Below are 22,009 nucleotides of genomic sequence, written 5' to 3'. Positions count from 1 at the left end.
CGATCTTTTCATTTCGTGGCTTATTGACAAATGCGTTCAACATGCTGAATCGCTGTACGATGATTGTGCCTTCATGCCGCCGTGCCTCCTAACAAACAGGCACAGAGACACCTACAGGAGCTCTAACAGACTTTCAGACTGTGCAGGTGGCAAGAATGATTCAGACCGTCTGATTGGTCGCATACTGTTAGAATTATTTTTACACAAAGAAGGGAACATGAGGCATACTGGCATTTGAAGTGCGACAATCATAAAATCAGAAATTAATTAAATTCAAGTCTGTTTTCACATCCCATGATTCATTTCTTTTGCACACACTTGTCAAACCCGCCTCTTACCTTTTCTGCTTTACCGACAGCCTCTTTGGCTCCTTGGCCCTTTGTGGCGACTTGTTCTTTAACGACGGGCGCCTCGTCGTCGTCGCTGTCCAGAATCTGACGGCTGCGTTTGGCAACCTTCTTGATGGGTGACTCAGCTTCCTGGACGCCGTTCTGCACCTTGAGAGGACTTTTGACGGTCCTGGGGAACGAGCACAGACACAAAGTTAAGACAACGTGTAACTCAAGTAAATAAAGACATGAACCTCATTACTGTAATAACGTTCAAAAACAAAGTCTAAGGTGATAAGAAGTTTAAATTAATTGCTAAATCTGTGAAAACCTCGTCTTAAAATCAAGGCAAGAGTCGTTAAAGAGAGGTCAACGCACTGATGAAGGGATCATTACATAAAAGACGAGTATGTTAAAGTGAGTTTTTAAGATGCACTTTAAAGATGATAATGAACGCTATCATCAAAGTGGCTCGGAGATGAGAAAGGGAACTTATCTTCTCTTTTGATTACGATAAAAAGTGGCCAGAAAAACGCTTTACTAAGCAGCAGAGATCTGGGATTCAGAGAGACTCAAAGATAATTGCCCGCACTCAAACTGTCAGACTGTGTTTGAAAATCAGCTAAAGCACTGATATGGATAGCTGATGTTGGGTGATCTCGTTTTTTTTTTCTAACGTTGTCTCTGTGAACATACAGCGGCATCTCCATTTGTCTGCTAATCTTTGAATAAGTCGAAAACGTTGTCCTCAGAAGGCCAAAGATTTCCGAGCATAACAACACAGTAAAATAATTGCCGTGTTCATTAAAGAAGAATATCTGAGTGTTGTAACAGATATTTTCTAACTTGTACATGTCAGCAGCTGAATATTAAATGCTATTTAGACATTTATCTTCTCATTTGACACGATCTTTTGTGATAACAGGAGACATTAGTGATGGGTTAGTGACAACCAGGGCACAAAGCAGGAGGAATGAAAAGATAGAAACTTGTGCATTAAAATAATCTACAAATCCAGAATAAACATCTGCTATGAGACTCATAACACAGGACACTGAGGTGGGAAGGAAGAACCACAACCCACAGCTCCCCTCCTCAAAGGACAGCTGACTACCTCACAGAGCAAGAACAATGTGCAATAATACACCTCAATGAAAACGGTACGATCATGTGATCAGGAAAAAATAATAATGTGCAAAAGAGGATGCACAAAATTCTCTGGACAAGAAAACATTTGATTGATTTATTTGTACTGTGTCTCATTTTATAGTTTAAAAATAGGTTTAGCATTTTTTTTTTTACAGTTCATATTTCTTGAGCACTTTATTTCTTGTCTCATCTTTGATATCGCTCTTCTACTTTTTTTGTAGAGCTGACACGAGGAGTAATGCACAATGTACCTTTACCTAATCTGAAGGAAAAAGGCCAAAAAGGCGAGACTTAACGAGCTGCTTTCATTGGACGCTTTTAAGAGGATGACTTGCACATCTGGCTGTAGATATTCTCTCTGATGCGTTTGAGGATTATCTTGACCAATATCTCCTGTTTAGATTTGTTATTCGTGTATTTTTTTACGTATTTTTTATGTGAGGCTGCTCGTCTGTAAGAAACTGTAAATTGTGCAGCTGCCTGTCTCGACCAGGACGCTCTTGAAAAAGAGATTTTTAATCTCAACGAGTTTCTTTCCTGTTTAAATAAAGGTTAAATTAAAAAATAATGATCTCGACATTCACAAAACCAAAAATATAAAGTTAACAGTGAGGATCACGAGTTGCTTAACGCACTGTATTAGGAGTGGTCTGTAGCTGTACATGGCTTAAAGAAATCACACTTAAGTATGTATTATGATTTGAAATGTTGACAGTGATTATATTCATGATATTGCACATCGAACACTAGATGAGAAAAAAACGAAAAACTCATTCTTACTTTGTCAGAGGTTCATCAGCTGTTTTCTTCTGACCGTCTTTGCCTTTGGGCTGAAAGAAGGATCTGAGTGAAGACAGAAAACAGTAACACACAAAGTTAATCGTCTGATGGGCGTCTGTACAGTTCAATCCAAGAAGGGCTTTCAAAATTAAATATCAAAGGTCACATATTATAGGGTTAGGGGTTTAAACAAGTCTCAGAGGTCCCCAGAACATGTCCTTTAAGTGTCTTGTTAAAAATCCTCTCTGATCCGGTATTTAATCATGTCTTTAAACCCCTCTTCTCGAGCCCTGCTCAGAACGGGAAGTTTCTGTGTCTACAGCTTTAAATGGAGGTGAGCTGTGTTCGACCGAGCTCCTCTGAAAGGGCTTGGGGCTTTCTCGCGCCATGCCCTATACTTCATGATTAAAACGATCACAAAGGGCGCTCTAATACTAGGCAATTTGTTTGTGTGAGTGTCACCAACCTGCATGGGGGAGGGGTTACTGCCCTTTGTGATGTCACAAAGGGAAAATCTCCAAACAGCCTGTTTGTGCACACATTTACATAAAAGTGGAGCAGGTAAAAGATGGAGAGGACGGACCTTTCTCATAATGTTTGGGGATTTGTAAACAGGGCTAGAGACACATATGAGTGTAAGACAAACAGAATGGTTTGTGCATTTGCATAATGTGTGACCATTAAAGAAACATTGCTGTGCAGGATTGAAGCACTTAAAACCAGGTGGTTTCAGAACCCAGAGGTCCATACAAGAAGTATGGATAAAGATCATCAACAAATGGATAAAATCAACACCAGACCTCAACATTTTCAGACATTTGTACCAGTTTTCTGAACCAATTAATCAAAAATGTATGCATAAGATTGTGGGGACATTATTAGAAACTAAACATTTGACTTGCAGGAGTAAGTAAACAGAGATAATGTGCAGTAATGGAGCATTGATAATGATGATGATGATGATGGTGGTTTGGAGCTCTCATCCGGGCTCTTACCAGCTGAACATGACGAGCTGCTGTGTGCACATTGAAGAGCTCCACCCTGAAAGTTTTTGATCACTTTTTGCACATTTAAAAATCATTCTTTTAAGTGTTCTTGGTGAGTGGGAAGTCAGTGTCCATATCTAGACTTCTGACACTTAATAAAGAGCAGTGATCAGATTAGTTAGATCACTTTTCATGCCCTGTGTCTGATGTTATTTACTTTCATCTGCAGCTGCGCAAACATGAAGAAATGCAACGAATGAAAGCTCATGTTTTCTCATGTTTACTGGGGTAAAGGTTGCAAATATATGTAGGCTAATGCAAGACAGTGCATTTAAAATTGAAGCCTGCTAGACAGCATTACATTTCAGGTGACTGAGTAGAGACTATGAACCACATGAAATAAGCTAGCTCAAAGTGACACAGATGTAAACTAACGCTACTACCTCGAGCTAAACTAGTTCACATCTTTGTACTTACGCAATGCTCCGCTGCATTTTGTCTTCAAACTATTCCTTCACTTCACACTAAATTGGGACTAACAGGTTAATAATAGCACAGGTCCGACATTCACACACAAACTCGCGGGCTGCGGAATTACAGACTACTTGGCATATTCGGCGCCAAAACGACATCTCAGCCAAAGAGTATAAAAAAAGAGAGGAGGTGTCACTCGAGAAGGAAAATACGAAGCGTTGTTTTTTTTGTTTTTCCCCCTGCAAATTTGGTCATCATAATGACTGCGTTTTTAATTTGTAACTCTTTTTTTTAAGTACCTAGATACAGGCCGGATGGTTTAATATTTTTTTTTATCATAATTAACAGTCCTAGAAACCATATCATACTCTTCATTACCAATTTAAACAATTCCAGTGAGAGCACGTAGGTTATGTAGGTGGCATACCTACTATTATTCTTTTTTTAAATAAGTGTATCGAAAGTCGACATAAATTATTGGGTCCGGATGAGCAAAACGACCACAAAACTTATAAAGTAAACCTTTATGTGCATTTGGAACCGACTTAAAAAAGGTTTCGATTTCGGGTGCCCGAAAAACGCGAACAGAGTGATAGCTCTTCAATTTTTACCTATCTCAGCTCTGACTCTCTCCCGGGAAAAGTTCGCGGGATGTCAAAAGCTGCTTACTGCCCCCTACTGTGTCGGAGGGGTTATTGAAGCCCCCAGAGGCTGGTCCTGATGCTGCAAAGAAGACGTGAAGGCTGCTGTCGTGAAAATTTCACAGTGTCTGCTTGAATGCAACATTTATGCAGCGGCTCTTATTATTTTCATGAAGCCTGGAGAAGACGGGACGAAATGCAAGACAAACAGCTGAATAATGCAAGTTGAGAGTTCTGCTTTATTGACTCAAATACAAGTGCCATGTTGTTAATTGTTTACAAGTGCAATTCCCCTACTGTGGCATGAAGTGCTGACGGAAGAAAAGCCGCTTCCTGAACATCTCTATTCAGCAGCAAGAAAATACATAATGGAAAAACTCAATAAATACAAAGTCAGTGTATCACAGGCAATGAATAATGAACGACTGAGTAAAATATAAAAACAGTGCTTATTTGAGGAAGGATAGCTGTCCATCTGTTATAGTGTGTTCCTTCTCTTCACTCCCTCTCCCCCATCAGTGTGTTACTCCCCCCTCTCCTCCCCTCTCCTTCACTCTCTGTCTGCCTCATTCCAACAAACAGGCTTCGACTGAAGTGGTTCAGATGATCCCAGCGTCCAGGGCTCCGGTGGGGCCAGACGTTAGCGCCGAGCGAGGTCAGAGGCGGCAGACCTGACTCCTTCAGCTCCCTCGGGTCGGACCCTGAATGTGCAGGAGCAGAGATGAAGGGGTAGTGGCCGTGGAGAGCGTGAGGTGTGGAGATGGGCTTTGGGAGGCAGCAAGGGAACAGGAAGGGGTGAGGCACAGGGAGGATTGCTGTCAAGACAGAAAGAGGGGGAGGGGGGGGGGGTTAGTCAAATGTTGCAGAAGTTTCATAAAGCCAGACTCTTTTAGTATAACCTGTAATATAATATTATTCAAAACATAAAGGTACCAGAGGTGCAAAATGTTCCGTTTGACTGTTTGAGGGAAAAAAATTAGGATTTACTGATGTTTTTGGTGGAAGTTTGTAAAGGCTTTTAAATTCCTTAATCGATGTCATGATGGGTTATGCTCCAAAGATTGATCGATTGTTTTTTAGCCCACAAAAAATATATTAAAACGTTTGGAAAATAACCAACACTGTAAGAAAGCGTCTTATTTGACTGATTTTTACAATGTATGTTTTACAAGATTCAAGATGTCACTTAAAGTCACATTTCTGTAAATATAATCAGTTTGAGTCATTAATAGTTATTAGAAATGTTCTTTTGTTTTTCCAGTGAATTCGATTTTAGACTTTGTATTATAGACTCAAGGTCCACATACAAAGTCTGTTCCACAACAGGAACGCGAGGAATACAAAGGAGAAATCCTTCCTGCATCTTATCCCATGTTATGCTCTTTTGTAAAGCGTCTCGAGATAACGCTCGAGTCACACTTGAATTGGCGCTTTACAAATAATGATTGATTGACATAAAGACCCAATACATACAGAGATATCACAACATACCTTTAACAAAAGTAAAAATAAAAGTTCATGATTTATATACAATAGAAGAGGCATCTGCACCAAAGTCTTCAAAACTGGGACTGGTAACAAACGGTGCTGAAAAAAACAGTTTATAGCAGGTTTCTTTAGACAGTTTGGAGACTATTGACTCCTCTAGTCACAAACATCTCACTTGCTCTTCAACATCTTGATCTGTTCAGTAATATTCTCAAACCAGCTTTCAGTTTCTGCATTTGTCACCTTGCTGACTGATGCTGTAAAACTTACACGTCTTTGACATTTTTATGGTGAAGCCAATCAGAGACAGAAAGAAATCTTAACCTCTGTAATTTGAGAAAATAAAAAGGTTTCCTCACTGAATGGCTTTCTTTCTGTTTTAAATCTGAAGAACCTGACTGCACAGGTTGACTGTGAAAGGGCTTGAAAGGACGAGTGTGAGGAAAAGAAATCGGCTTTATTCATTTAGTGAAAGAATTCTCACTCTTTTCTTTCACTGAGGCTGCTCAATGGCGGTACTTGTAGTTAATGGGGTTCCCACCAATAGCTAAAAACATTCTGCAGTATATACCTGCAGTATTACAGTTTTCAAAGGGCACAGAAAAGAATATATTTTTGTTGGTGTTGAATCCCAAAAGAAAGCACCGTTTCATCTTCAGGTTCTTGAATGTATTTATTCACACAACTCCCACAACTCGTCTTCAAGGTTAAGACTGAACTTCTGTCTCCGCATTTTTTCTCCAAAACTCGAATCATGTTTCTGCTTCAAGTGTAAAAATAAAACAAATCATGCAAATAGGGAAAAAAAAGAAAGTATGAAGGAAGTTTCTTTTGTTCCTTGAAACAAAAGAAACTTCAGGACTTGAGAAATCGGCACACAAGTATTTAAGAATGAGTTCAGTGATGGTAAACAGAGTATGAATGTGATCATGATGTTTTTTCTGTATTCTTAAAAGAGAAGGTAGATGAAACACATTCTCATGAATGTCAAGAAGTTACTGCTTTTACAGAGTAAAAACGCTCTATGGAGCCACTATTTGTTGGGAAAATATATTTTGTTTAAAGCAATTATCATCTTAATTATCGTAAAAGTTGACTTTTATTTCCCTTGCTAACTAAGGTAGAGGTAGCATTAGTTGATATGTTGGAGTTTTCAGACCCTCTCGTTCCTCTTTTGTTCGACCCTCTCGTTCAAATATGTCAGCCTCTGGAGGTAAATAACCAAATATGACTCCAGCTATAATTCCAAACTCCTGCACCAGGTTGATCAAAAGATTGAATCCAGATAAAACTGTTCCAGATTTGTTAATCCACTTTTTTTTTTCAGCCAATTGGATCACATTATCCAGCTCACTTTTATCACAGTAGTTCAAAGAAAGACTGGACAGGATCACCCTGATCTAGGGACAGACATGAAGACGACCTAAACCGGATTACCCGTGCAATTAAGACTCAGGACCCACCACCAACTCCTTCATGAGAAATCACCACCCAAATATCTGATGTTTTTTTCACTCATCAGATTTTTATTTAATGAAAAATTGTGCAGTTTGGACCTCAGACCAAAGAAACTGAACGAAATAATCTTGTTCAAAAAGCGCTACATAGACTTTTTGACTCAACATTTCTTCCAGGCACACCACTGAAAACAGCTCAGAGACCCACTTTTGGTTCCCGACCCTCCAGTTGAGAACCAGAACTTTTAAAGGCACTCACAGTAAATGCTTTGTCCACAGGGGGCGCCAAAATCCACCCAAACAGAAATATCCTGCACAGCTTCTTTACGTTAAGTATTTAATGTTTAATTATGATAAGTTGTGGGTTTCTTATGAAATATCTAATGAGAACATTTTTACAATCCTAATGTGACTTCATCTACTTTTGAAGAACAGAACAGCTGTTTATTTCCCTGTGCTGTTTGTTCCTTCTCCCCCTCCGCTGTCTTCAGCTCTGCACAGGTGAAGCTATTGATCGCCTACTAAGGAACACCAGTCCTCAGTGCTTTAAAGCCAAGTGCTGTGCTCAGGAGGAGGGAGGCTTTTGGAGGCGGGATGCTGAGCCTCTCAGTCCAGGATTGTGTTTTGTTGAATTTGTTTTTGAGTTGAGATTTTTTTTTGATAATTTAATTTATCAATAATAAATCTCCTGGTTTTGACTTTAATTTGTGAATTTTTGTCGCCCCATAGAGCCGCCTTATTATGGGGCGTAACAGCCACTGACAGTCAGGGGACGATTTGAGAGAAGAGGTAACACATTGTTGGACTATAGTGTAATAATAATAAACCTATAATAATACATTTTAGATCCTGTATGTTGTTTTTTCTTGCACAAAGTACTCACCTTTATGGTCTCATTTCCTCTCACTAAAAGACAGAGTGACCGATGTGACAGAAGGAAACTATAAGCTCTAGTCGTAGCGGGGGCACTTAGGGACTTATTAGGAACCAACAGGGTCACTAATTGGGGTGTTCTTACCTCTGTCCATCACTGAGGCCGCTCCTCCACACAGAGGAAGACCACTCTCAGAGGGGAGGAGAGGGAAGGGAAGAGGGCCGCTCTGTACCAGCTGGAGGGTGAACGCATGAAGGATGAGATGAATGAAAGGATGAAATGAACACATGGACCTTTTCAGTACAATAGAGTCTCAAGCTTTGAAGCCCCTGTGGAAGTTTGGATCTATATAACGGGTATGAGTTCTACCCTAATGTAGTTAATGAGGCGGTTTGAATGTTAAAAAGCAGTGTGTAAGATTAAGACATTCATCAGCTTAATAGCAGAAAGGTGTTCGTAATAGTTTGTACACCAGTGGCCTCATTTAAAATTGAAATGTGGTAAAAACTTAATTGCATTACATAAAAGTAAGAGTTTCATTCCGAAACTGTGATTTCCATTTGCAGAATGTAAGAGTAAATCTTTTAACGGGCTCCACTTAAACACCACTTTTCTACCTTAAAAACACAAAGCCCTGCTGTTAGAGAATTAATCATCAAATTAAACCAAGCACAGAGCGTTCTAAGAGTTAATGGATAACCTCAGCCCGGGGTTTGGTAATGAATATAATACAACTTTTACACACTGAATCCGCTCTATATTAAAAGATTTGTCTGTAAGTCAACTTTATATTACATGATAAGTTTTGGTAATGATTTCTGTTCAAGTCAGACGGTTTTATATTAAAAGGCACATTTGAAGAGATTGTTTCTGAATAAGTGGGTCCAGTTTTAAAATGTTGATTTACGTACAGAGCTGAGGTTATTTTTTTGAAGAGCTTGATGTTTGGAAAACGGATCAAAATGCAGCCGATTTGAATAACTTATTTTCAGTCAATTCAAGTTCTGGAGACTAATTTAAAAAAAGATTTAGAGGCCTTTAGAGGACATGCAACCAGAGCCTACATTTAATTAGACTCTGTTTCCAGTGATGACAAGTAAATTGCAATTATTTTCTCGAGATGTAGACTAATTTATCTGGTTATCTGGGGATAACAATGCAGGTTTTCCAATTATAACAAGTGAGTTTTATTGTTTGTATTTAAGGTTTATTTTGGTGATTTTTATGCCTTTATTTTTTTAGAGATAGGATAGTGCATAGAGTCAAAAACCAGGGTGAGAGAGAGTGGGGAACGACATGCGGGAAAGTAGCCACAGGCCAGATTCAAAACCGTGGCTGTCCGCCTCAAGGACCCAAGCCTCTCTACATGGGGCACGCATCAACCGCTAGGGTACTGGCGCCCCAATTCCAGTCGTTTTTTAAAGTTCTCGAGAAGTTGTGTTGTTATCACAGGAAAACCGGCATTGATATCTCGATATGATGATGTGAAAAAGTCTTATGAATGAGATTATGAATAAATGTTGTGATCAAAAGAAAACAGAGTAAATTGAAACTTATGGATGTTAACTCAGAGCTTCTGTAGATGTTTCCGTTATATTTTCCAATACGATCTATAAGCCAGCTTTCCAAACAAAGAAGTCCTTTAAGTTGTGATGAGTGATGTAGAGATGCGATGATGACCTGATGACTGGATGGAGGTGGAGGAGGAGGTGGTGGGTGTCCTGGATAGTTGACCAGGATGAGTTTGTTGAAGTTGAACTTGTAGGTGAATCTTTTCCCTTTGGTCTTGTGCAGGATGCGTTTGTTGTAGTAATATCTGGAAGTGAAACGTTTCCCGTGTCAGACTGCACTCTGTTTGTTTTAAGAGTTGTGTGTTTATGACTATAGCTACAGTATTTTTCTGCAGGGTAGGCTGCAGGAACGCGTGCAATGTTTTGCTTCCCCATGTGTTGCCTCTGGGAGCATTTAAGATTTTCAATTTTAATTTGAAACATATGCAGGCAAGGAGTAGGCCTACATTTCATTTACAGCATCCGCCTTAGGGTGAAGCTGTACAGAGAGGGAAGAATAATCAATATTCATCATGAGGCGGCACAACGCCTCTGATGTCGTGATGCTCAGTATGGGAAGCTATCCTGTGTAAGGTTAATTGTCTATTCCTGTTTTGCAAATTCTAGAATCAACAGAACGGACAATGGATTCAGGGAAAATTTGGAGCGATTTGGTAAACTGTAAACAACTCAGTTAATGTTGTTAGCTACCTTGAGGTAGACCTACCATAGGATAACAGCCAAGCCAAATCCAAGCTTACATCACATTTGATCAGCTAGAGGCTGGTTGAATGCTAAAAACAGCTGATATGTGTAGCAGTGTGCTGAAATATGTTGTATATCCTGAAATATGGAGTCAGACTAAATTTGCACTGTCCATTGTCTTTGTAGTTGCTAGCCAATCGAGCAAACTTAAACTTTAAACTTATTTAAGCTACCTTGAGCTAGGCCTACCATTCGACAACAGCTAGCATTTAGCCAAATCCAAGCTTACGTCACATGTGATAGTGTTCCACTGTAAAAAGGGTGCTAACTTGAATGTAACGTAAGCTTTGTTTTACATTAGCATTAAACCAATACACAGCTAACACCCCATTTTGAAAGAATAACATGATACATTAGGAAAGCCTCAACATCCTAAAAACTAACGTTATTGTTAGCTAACCAAAAATAATCCTAACAAAGAAATGGCGCCATTAGCTGATGTGATGAGGACCTATCAGAACATCGTAAGCTAATCAGGACAGCTAAGTCATAACCAGTCGTTTTCCAAGTTAACGTGGCCCTTTAGCTAGCTAACATCATCAGCCATGAATTTACATTTCTTACGCTGCCTTCATGTGCTCCCAGTACATATTGTGTCACTGAATATACCAATTTCCCTCGCGTAATTACGACTTAGAGGGCCATCAGTCATGGACTCACAACTCAGAAATACGATAATTCCAAGGAGCACATGAAGGCAGCATTATACTACACTATCATTTGTTAGTAGTTGTGTTAGCTCGGGGCTGGTTAAATGTTAAAAAGAGCTGACGTGTGTTGGTAGCTAATGGGATAATAATAGGTGAGCTGCAGGCCGTAGGTGTTGTTAAACGTCAGTGAGAATATGTCAACTCCACCCGAGCGTTTTTTTGATCACCTGAGCGCCCGGCTAAGCTTGTCGTAGTTCATGTGTGGTTTGCCCTTCCTCTCCCCCCACAGCCTGGCGAGCCTCTCTGGATCACGGATGACGAATTCGCCCCACTCTCCTCCCCAGCCGATGGCCCCACCCTCGCCACGCCCCAGCAGCTCCAGCAGGAAGTGCCACAGCTGCACCTGCCTGGAGCCTGGCGACCACGCCGGTTTGTACGCCCAATCAGGGAAAAGCACTGCTGGAGAGACATGAGGAAGATTTTGTAAACTACTGACATTTCTCCGTTCTTATGAATAAAGTTCAGCAGCATTTATATGTTTGTCACTTTGGAGCTTGAACCCTGTTCCCATCTAGTTTATCCGCTGTTTTCACGTGCTATGCTAAGCTAAGCTAAGCAAACAAGCTGGTCACTGTAGCACCATATTTACCGTACAGAGACACAAAACTGATATCTTTCTCCTCTTCTAATAAGACACCAAAGACATATTTAGGTTTAGCTTTGGATGATGTTATTTTATAATACAGAATAATATTTATCATATATAGGGAACAGGTTTCACTAGCGTTTTTAAGACTGCTTCTTTTTTTTTTTTTACATCTTTATACGTTCATATTGATTCCACAACAGCATTTATATTGGTGTCCAAGTCTGAGAATTCACATTGCGTTTCGGAGCTGCAGAAGCCAACACAGCGGGAGCTCCTCATAGACAACACGGTCAGATATGCATGCACACACTGCGCTGTGCTCCCCTGCTGCTTCCGCTGATACCTTCTTGCCTCTGTAACGAATGTCAGATTGAAACGACAGTCTGGATAGGGTTAATATAAGCCTCATGAACGTTACCGCCCCTATAAAAATGTTTATATATCACATGTTTTATGTCAAGCTAAACCTTACTTGTATAGAACTGATTTGATTTTTAGGAAATTATGCATCGCACTACTTTTATTTATTTTTTTTTTGCATTTTTGGTTCCAGTCAGAATTTCAAACTTCTGCCTGTATCCTGAGAGTATGTCAAAACAACATTTGCTACAGATAAGAAAGAGCTGTGTGTGCTGCAGCAGATCTCATCATTACATATTCTGCTGTGGTGGTTTTGTCGTTTGAGGCACAATAGTTTGAGCTTCAAGTAGACTGTGGTGTGGAAAATCCTTTTCTTCTATTTTGACTTCTTGTTTGTACATTTGTCCAGATATATGTTAATTAGTTTTTCACAACAGTGTGTCACAAAATAACCAGTATTGGGTGTTGATAAACCTGGGAAAAATGCAACATTTCAACACTACAAATTAGCAATTAATACATTTTCTGAAGCAGAGAAGCTGGTGAATGGAAGTGTTGTGCAGGGCCAGAGAGGGCGTGAGTATGTGTAATTGCTTCTTCCATTATCTGTTCTTACGATCATGAAGCCCTGCTTTTCCTGAAAGCTCGGACTAATCACTGCTTCATTATGAGAAAACAATTTCAGGCTCATTATGTTGGGTTTCACAGCATGATTATTTGTCGCACAGGTTGAAGTTTCTCACAGCCAAGCAGATATCTCTGGATTCTTCATTTCAACATGACATTTAGAGAAGATTATGGAATGTGTGCAGCTTATAACCTGCTTATTAGATTTCATGCCATCAAACAAACCTGGAATTTGACTAGAAACTTCCCTATCTTATGTCCTTGTAAAAAGAAATCTTTAGAAATTCAGAGCGTTATGACTATTTCACCTCTGCACCTGGCTTGTAAACCTACATACAATAACCAAACTACATGTATTAGAGGTGATTTCATTTTCATTATCTTATAAAATCAATAAATATAAACCTACTTTTCTTGACTGCAAGAAGTGTATGAAATGTTCTGGTATCAAGCGGCACACAGGCCTATTATAAGGGGTGGATTTGCCTCTAGTTTAATGTATAAGGGTCTTGAACCTGCATTATTTTAATGGCCTGCAGGGGGCCGGTCTTTGTTCCTAAATGCATAACAAATAAACAAGTATATCTTTGAGAGCCATATTGTTTCAAGTCTTTGTGCGTCATATCTGTGTTTTTGTTACGACTCAGCACCTGAATCAGTAATGAGCGTTTGCAGACTTTATCTATAAGACACTCAAATAAGTCTGTATTTCATTAAACAGTACTTTATGATTACAACTGGATTTTCTACCCAAAATTAGGTGACCAGAATTACAGAGAAACCTTTCTAACTGAAATAACGCTCGCTTGATCTGATCACTTTTCAGTGTTTGCTTATTCCTTTTTCATTTTTTTGCTGCTCCTCCCTCCTGTCCTGACATTTTGCTTCTGGTTTCAAAACAAAGCAATGGAAGAGGCGAAAAGGCATCAAAACAGTGTCAATCAAAGAATTGACCTAGTGGCTGCAACCAGTGGTGGGTATTGAGTTGTGCAGGGGTTGCATGAAGTATGTGTACACAGGGGCGCAAATATACACGTACGCACTCACTCACTCACTATGAATAGCATTTATTTACCCCTTTTATCTCCACTTCACTAACTCTAACCCTAAATGTCTGGGGGCAACATGTTCATTTTCTAAGCTTCATGGTTTATGGAATTGAAAAATAATATGTGTTTCCAAAGTCACAATTTAAAGTTCCCAGAACACATTGAAATGCAAAGAAAACAGCAAGCAGCACTTTGCTACACATCCTGAATAGTCAATTTTAATAAAATTCTAGCTTCATAAGAGGAGAATGTCCAATCACAGGTCAGGATTTTTTGTTCTGGCGCCAGGGGTGGTCAATCAAATTTCAAGGGGGGGCAACGCCACCCCAGGTCACCCCCTGGGTCACCCCTCTGAAGACGGCTTCATCTACTTGTTATGGTAAGACAAAGTTGAGAACAAATGACTGTGATTGACCTAAAAAATGGGTGATTGATGGAACACATAAATCAGGACAGGGCCATTTTTCAATATTGGATTCTGATTGGACGATATTTTTCTGCGTCATTTGTCATGGATGACATGTTCCTTTGTTTCTCGTGATTTCTATCTATTTTTATCACACTCCTGTGCTACAGACACAGAGAGCACAGGATGAATATAAAATAAGTCTCACAAGAGCATGACAAATCTCCCCAACAACACGGGGGAGACGCGGAACAAATGCCGACAAAATAACACAACTCCAAACTTACTTCTGCTCCAGTAAGGTGATGAAAGGTGTCCCACTGAGGAGCTGCAGCTGCACTGCATCTGCAAACACAACGCACAGAGTTAACACAAACAGACAAAAACCACACACACACAATAGCTTCATCACTTTGAGCAGCGGTAGATGGAAGTCAGGGCGGCAAAAAAAGAAAGAAAGTTTGCCTGAATGAAACTTTAATTAGCCGTCATGTGGTGTTAAATCAGCTCTCACAACAGAGCTCAGATTACAGCGGCGTCTTTGCCAAATCCTCAAATATTTTAGTTATCAGCAAATCAAACCCACCCCCCCCCCCCCCCACCTCCCAAACATCTCCAGACTGTAGCTATTTGACGTCGATATCAGAATAATTGTGAGTAAATATAAGGAGTATCGATCTCTTTCAGTTCATAATGTGCTTGAAATTACATCTGCAAATTCAATAGCTTTTTTTCTGATTAGATTTTGGCATTTGCAGTTACATAAATGTGCAAACACATCATATTCCCTGCAGATACTGTTTCATATTTTCTGTATTTTTTTTTCTATAATTTCACCCTACACACACACATATTCCGCCCACAGGCACGATGACCTTCCCAGGCGAGACACCCACCATCTTTCCCTGGAAGGCTGAAAACTCATCTCTCCAAGAAGTACTTCACACAATCCCCCCCCCCCCCCCCCCCCCCCCCCCCCTTTCCACTGAATGATGTCTCTTTTCCTATAAGCCCTCTTCCACGAGCTGTAATATCCTCTTATCTTGGAGCAACAAGAAAACGATGTCTCCCCTTTAGCTCTTATTTTATTTCCTTTTTTTCCTGTGCAGCAGCAGCACACATGATCACTGCAGGGTCACGGGGACATTATCAGGAAAGTAGGAAAGCTGAGCGTTTAGTTTAAGGGCCCATTTTTACCAAAAGAGGGTTCCTAAATGGGCTGCATTTAAAGGACATACACGAAACAGATTAGGATGTATGAAAACACCAGATAGTGCAGAAACAGTAATACAAGTGTCTCTGCAACTTAATAAGCACTAGCTTTGACATTTGTGTCCCTCCTCTTTTTCTTGCCTGTTTTTGTTTATAAACTACAAATGTAAGTTTGTTCTACTTGATAAGAGAGTCATCCACATGCCTAATCATTTAAATCTGAGTCTATAATCAATTGTGATAAGCAGAATTACAGCGATCACTACAATCAAAGATAATAAGTAAAAATCATCTTGCCAGTCAAGCATGACAGGTCGACAACGAGGAGATTATTATTTTTTTTTAAGTAGATAAAGAAGAAGTCATTTAACAAATCATTTAAAGAACTCTCTCTCTGTCTTACAATCATCTCATTTACAAAGAGCGAGCTAATTAAAGAGTCCTGTTTAAGTGTAAGAATAAATCAGTCGGTCTGGGTTACCTCGTTCGGAGCAGGAGCGGACGAGGCTTCCTCAGATGAATGACAATGATCAGTTTGTCTGCCGGCCTTCTTCAAGAGTGTGAGAGGACTGACGGATGGATGGACCGAATCTTAAACCCTGTATCTGATCTCCCCCTCTAACCACACACAAACACACTTTCACCTCCCCCCCCCCCCCTTCTCTCTCCTTCTACAACATCCCTCCTCTCTTCCCCCTAGATTTGAATTAGGGAGACTAGGCCAAAACTAAAAGACCTTACACTGATTTCATAACGGCTCTTTTGTTAGGTCAAATGTGCTGCTTTCTTCATGTTTGTTTTTAACTTTTTCATCATTAATGTGTGCTCTATTAAAGCCTGTGGGACCAATAAAGTGTATGAATCCTATTATCATGTCTTATTGAGTCATTATGTAATATTGTTTGGTAACATTTTGCATTGAATTGTATCATAAAGTGTTCAATCCTATTGCATCATAATAATTGACATACATTTTTTAATGTATCTTTCTGTGTCTGATCATGATACTGATTTATTGTAACATATCGTAATATTTAGTAACGTATCGTGAAGTGACGTATTGTAACATACAGTAATTTATCATAAAATACGGTACATATCATTATGTATGTGTGTGTGTCTCTTTAAATGCAATGACCACCAGAGGAGGTTTGTGACCCTGTATAAACCAGCTCTCTCAGAACGCTCCGTTTTTGTGTGTGTGTGTCTCTTTAAATGTAATGACCCCCCCTGAGTTTTCCCGGTAGACATCACTCCTCTGTAGCGAGAATAAAAATGGCGGACATGCGTAGCAATTTGTTCTAGGCTGGGGGTGGAGTCCATGGGTGGAGATATCAGGGGAGGGGAGGGGATTTTTTTTTTTTTTTTTACCAGAATCCCACTGTGACATCACAAGGAGAGCATTGAAACAGATCATTTTTCTCTGTGTTGTAAGACTTATGCAGACCACAAAAGAAAGGACTGGGTGGGTTTATCTCACATTTTGTGGGTCGGTAGACACTCAGGTTACCCAAATATATGTTCAAAAAACACGGTCAAAGAGGATTTTTCATAACATGTCCCCTTTAAGTAATTAATCAAGCCAAAATGTAAAAAGCTTCAGAAGCTCTTGCTTTTCTTTGTTTTCCCCCATTGTCAAGAGAATATTTTAAATGGTTTGATTAAAAAATAGAAAGTTTGATTCCAGGATTTTATGAAGTAAATAAAATATTTATAAAATATTTAATCAACTCATCAAAGAAATTAATTAATTCAGCCCTTCATGTCATGCTGACTACGAGTTATTTGTAAAAAAAAAAAAAAAAAAAAAAAAAAGAGTGGAGGTCATCTGCTGCTTTTACGCAGAGTAAAGAAGGTGAGCGGTAAAAGATTACCAGTAGTTTAAAGGGTCAGACCTGAAAGGAAGCAAAAGAAAAAAAGGAAAAAAAAATACACCGAGGGGGAAATAGGTGAAGGTGCCTTTAATACGCTGCGGATTGGTGCGTATTACAGTGAGCCGAGGGGAAGATATGATTGAGCGGAGTGAAGGTGACTGGAGGTTTTCTCCTTTCTGAATCAAACAGAGGATGAACTCAATAGCAGAGCCACACTTTGCTCCTCTACTGCTGCTTTTCTCTCGACATGAGTGACCTTGGCCAGGGTCAACAGGCAGCTCAATGCTCTGCCTCTCAGGCTCAGAGGGCTGTGAGGGATGGAGGGGGACACATTATTCAACTCAAGCAGACGCACACTTCTAGTGGACACACAAGTAGAAGTCTCACTCCAGTGAAAGTGAAGGACAAATCATATCACTAGCATGTCTGTATATATTTTCGTCTTTTAGTAAACCTTCATTGATGATTTTTAACTCCAGATCTTGCAGGCTCATTTTACAAAAGCAAATCATGTGAAAGTTGCATGACAAATAAAGATAAGTAGCAAAAATATTTTCAATTGTTAACATATTAGCAATTATATTTAAATAATTTTTCATATTTTGCCTGAAGCCACTGAACGTCTGCGGCAATAAAAAAAAAAAAGTGGATACTTAAGATTTTGTTGTGCTGTCCTGAAATCCTTCTAATTATATTTAAATCAGTAAACATATGGCGTACCAGATAGCCCAGTGGTTATGTCCCACGCCTCATGTACAGAGGCTTTAATCCTCGTTGCACCATCCGATGGTTCGACTCTGACCGCTGCATGTCATCCACACATCTCCTGTCTCTCTTCAGCTGTCCTAAAAAGGCCCAAAAAAATAACTTAAAAGTTGCAAAAAAAAACACTTCAAATGATTCTGTTTTACAAGCAGGTTCAAAACAGCAAAAGGTGATTACATTTGTTGGAATAAAATGTAAGAAAAAACAATATATGTGTGGCTAATAAACAGATCTGAATATTAAACTTACAATATTGTATTGTGATGATCCAAAATCTGTTCCTATCACAGAGTTGTGATTATTCATGATAGATAAAGTTATTACTCCCTAAAAAAAAAATCCCTTAATGTCAGCCTTTTATCTCTTACTCTTGTTTCAGATTCTGCTTTGTTGAGTTAAAACAGGAAAGTGTAGGAAAAAATGTGGACTACATAAGTCTTGCAGTAGAATTTACACTAACTCTGACATTACCGTAGCAACAGAGGCATCAAATATACATAACCAGAAATAACAAATGATACTGTGTCTAAATCAGAGAGCAGGTGAAAACAACAAAGGAAAAATTGAAAAATACACTTCCGAGAAGGATTTCTGAGAGCGAGACGCTGGTGATAAGATCAGTCTGGACCACTTAACACAAACACAGTGCTGCTGAGCTGCTGTGCTCGTAGCTGGATTAGCTGTGATTTAGCTTCCACTGCAGCAGAGAAGGAGACAGACAGAAAAAGCTTCCAGCACCAATCCATTTAGGCTTAGACATACATGCATCCCTATACATTTCCCCTGAAAATATATACACACACACACACGCACACACATGCACGCACACACTTTTCGTCCCTCAGATGCGATAGCTGACACCGGAGGCTTTTAATTCCAGTGTAAATACAAATACTCTCCCAGACAGCTATCAATTATGCATGCTGCTAATTGAGTTGAATGTTGTGCTTTTAGCAGCCCTGGGACCCTGGGTCACACGCAGCCCTGAAACCAAACACACACACGTGCATGCAGTAACACACACAGCCAAAGATGCATTTATAGTTTTGGACTTAAGCTAGTGAAAATCATTATTGATATCATGCCTTTCCTACAGCCTCTAAATTTACACTTTAAGGACCACAGCATGGATTTTTCATGTTTCAGCCACTTAAGACACACAACAAAACCACTCAATGTTTGTTACTGAAGAGGATTTATCTAATTTAGCACACTCACAACAGTAAATGTTTATTACTGTAGAGGATTTAGCAAACCACTCTGTAGTTTTTCAGCGTTGTAGGCGGTCTAATGTTTACTTTGATTTCAATGTAGAATGAAAATCAATTGGCACAGTCCTCTAACTTTCTAATTAAAGTTCAGGCTGTTTCAATTCTTTGTCATTTTCACTAACACAGACCACACCAAGAGAGATATTTAGAACAGTTTGTTGTTATATGCATGGCGGAGATCGAAATGAAGAGCGAGGTTGGATATTTGGAAGATTGAGGGTGGAAAGATGAAGTGGAGGAAGGAATGATGGTTAGGGTCGAGGGATGAAATCATGCGTCAGAGGAAAAGGATTGAGTAAAGCATGCTTAAATACGTATGAAACCAAAATGGGTTGCGTTTGAGGCAAAGGTCTATGTTCCCGAACCATGTTTGAAAAAACTATATATATATTTTTTAATATAAATGTGAAGTGAAAAGATTAACATCAAAATAACTATTTATTCTTACGCTACTCTGAACTGTGCTCAGACTAAAAGAATGGAAGATTTCAGGGGTAAAAGGGGGTTTTAATCACGGAGCGCTGGTAGTCAAGCGGTTAGTGCGCGTCACATGTACAGCGGTATAGGTCGTCGAGAGTGGGCAGGCCGGGGTTCGAATCTGACCTGTGGCTCCTTTCCTGCATGTCGCTTCCTTACTCTATCCACTGTCCTATCTATATGATTGCATTGAATTTTTAGTAGATAAAGAGGAAGTCATTTAACTAATCATTTAAAGAACTCTCTCTCTCTGTCTTACAATCATCTATTTTACATATATATATATAATCCCACTGTGACATCACAAGGAGAGCATTGATTTTACTATATGTAAAATAAAGTCAAGTCTCTCGTCCATGGAGCTAATGGTTAGAAAAACATGACTACATCCCTTACCCCAACACCTCACATACAGTTAGCTTTATTTTTTACTTCAAGTGACCCTAAAGCAAGCTGTGGCGTGCAAACAAGAACCTAGAAAGCCCTTTTTTTTCCCACATTTCTTTTGTTGTACGTATAAAACAAAGCAATGTAATTAGTTATAAGAGAGCTTTACTTGTGTCTGAGAGCAGATTTTTTTTTTAACTCTGAACTTAACCAAACTATTTTGTTTCTTTAATAAAAAGGTGATAATCCGGTGGTGCTGCCTTGCTTGCGACCCGTACTCACATGTTGCTGCTTTCAGCCTGTTTTAGTGTTTTTTTTCTGCCCTTTCAGGCCCGTTTGATTCTAGTGGAAGCAGCTGAATGTTTGGCAGCACTTTGAGTCCAAGACAAATTTCCCCAAGGGGACGATAAAGTGTATCGTCTCATCTACCTTCATTCACATCTCATGGACACGAATGCAGTATAAATCTTCACATGAGCTGGGTCTAATCGTGAAAAGGGTTTTTTTTCTATCTCCTTCTACAATGATCAATTAGCTCCTACAGAAAGCAAAAAGGCAAGCTGTTTCTATTTGGAGTGTGTTTTAAGAGGTTCCTTGGAGTCTGGAAGAAGAGAATTTTAAATGTTCTATATTAATTTATGACCATCTTTCAGACCTCTTATTTACTTTGGCTTCAAGTTTGATCTTGAAAACTTAAAGTAGTCTTTCTGGAGATTTCAACCAAAACACGCAGACACATTTATGTGTTTTCTTGTTTCAGTAAATTACTTTTCAAATTGCATTGAGCAGATGAATGCTGAGGGATACTATGAAAGTTTCAGATTATGAACGTGTGCTAACCCTCCCTGAAAACCAGCCAGAAATAATCTCCTCAATTTCCCCCCAAAAAATGCTCCTGATCTCAACCCCCAACACTGAAATTGGTCCTCTCAAAGACACAAGAGGACAAACAGGATTTAACAGAACACACATTGGGGTTGCTTATGGATTTACAAGGACTATCTCTACACACACACACATACACACACACACACACACACACACAGACGCAGGAAGAGGCCTCACAGTGAGTATAAAAACTGACAGTTTGGAAATTGAGCCTTTCGACTGATGGAGCCGCCCTGGCAGCATCCAGCTCCACACGACAGAGAGAGAGAGATTTAAACAAACGGGCTGAATTTTGAGGCGCGCTGTGTTGTCAGGGGAATATTACTGTAAAGATGTGATATATACACAAAGACAAACCCCTTCCCCGCCTTATTTTCTCTGCAGTGTTTCTGTGGCAGATATTAACCCAGTCTATCACACAAACGCAAGCTGGTGGAGGGGAAAAAAACAAATATAATGAAGGACTTCTGCTCGGGTGGAATAAAACTTCTCGTTCCTTGAGGGGCAATTTAGGTTGCTCACAAATACAGGAATTTACTCGCCACCGAGATTGTCATCCTCTTCTCCTTCAGCGAGCGGCTTTATCTCCTCTGTGACAAAAACCGAATGTGTGTTTGTGTGCGGAGAGAGGATGATGAGGAGGGAAGAAGATGGGGAGGGAGGCGGAGGGGGTTAAGTCTGGATTTGATCCCCACTAAAAGAGACTGTTTGTTTTACAGCTGACGACCCGGGAGTTTAATCTGGTGCTTAGCCGCTCCTCTCCTTCGTCTCCCTGTGTCCTCCCTCCTTTCTCCCTCTGTCTCACTCACTCAATCGTATCATCCTCTTGCAGCGAGTTAGCCCCCCCCCACCCTCTCTCCATCATCATCCTCCTCTCTCCATCATCCTCCATCCCTTGTCA

At 39.8% G+C, this 22,009-nt stretch overlaps 2 protein-coding genes across 2 annotated transcripts in view; both read right to left on the bottom strand.

Annotated features, from left to right (window-relative positions):
- lig1 (ligase I, DNA, ATP-dependent) overlaps positions 1 to 3,875 on the bottom strand; it is a 56,430-nt gene extending 52,555 nt beyond the window's left edge. Inside the window, exons 1-3 of the mRNA XM_020652026.3 lie at positions 3,722 to 3,875; positions 2,259 to 2,321; positions 339 to 519 (exon numbers count right to left, since the gene is read on the bottom strand). Coding sequence (XP_020507682.2) covers positions 339 to 519; positions 2,259 to 2,321; positions 3,722 to 3,738 — 261 coding nt within the window. The 5' untranslated portion in view covers positions 3,739 to 3,875. The remainder of the gene's footprint in view (positions 1 to 338; positions 520 to 2,258; positions 2,322 to 3,721) is intronic.
- Positions 3,876 to 4,575: 700 nt separating this feature from the next.
- LOC109997523 (ETS domain-containing transcription factor ERF-like) lies at positions 4,576 to 16,058 on the bottom strand. The gene is made up of 6 exons (XM_020652027.3): positions 15,928 to 16,058; positions 14,522 to 14,579; positions 11,371 to 11,602; positions 9,859 to 9,994; positions 8,323 to 8,413; positions 4,576 to 5,174 (listed from the first exon to the last, which is right to left on the bottom strand). Exons 2-6 carry the CDS (start codon positions 14,577 to 14,579, stop codon positions 4,858 to 4,860), a joined length of 834 nt encoding a protein of 277 aa, XP_020507683.2. The 5' UTR covers positions 15,928 to 16,058; the 3' UTR covers positions 4,576 to 4,857.
- Positions 16,059 to 22,009: the final 5,951 nt, after the last annotated feature.

This window comes from Labrus bergylta, chromosome 4 (assembly GCF_963930695.1).
Source record: "Labrus bergylta chromosome 4, fLabBer1.1, whole genome shotgun sequence".
NCBI classification, from domain to species: Eukaryota; Metazoa; Chordata; class Actinopteri; order Labriformes; family Labridae; genus Labrus; species Labrus bergylta.
This window is presented reverse-complemented; position numbering and strand designations above follow the sequence as displayed.

Bases quoted from the DNA above. Each gene is read 5' to 3' on its own strand.
- LOC109997523 (XM_020652027.3), bottom strand. From the start codon at position 14,579: ATGCAGTGCAGCTGCAGCTCCTCAGTGGGACACCTTTCATCACCTTAC. The intron at 11,603-14,521 runs GTAAGTTTGGAG...ATGTCTCTCCAG, and splicing joins ATCACCTTACTGGAGCAGAA to CAGTGCTTTTCCCTGATTGG. The intron at 9,995-11,370 runs GTGATCAAAAAA...TTTCACTTCCAG, and splicing joins AAGCTTAGCCGGGCGCTCAG to ATATTACTACAACAAACGCA.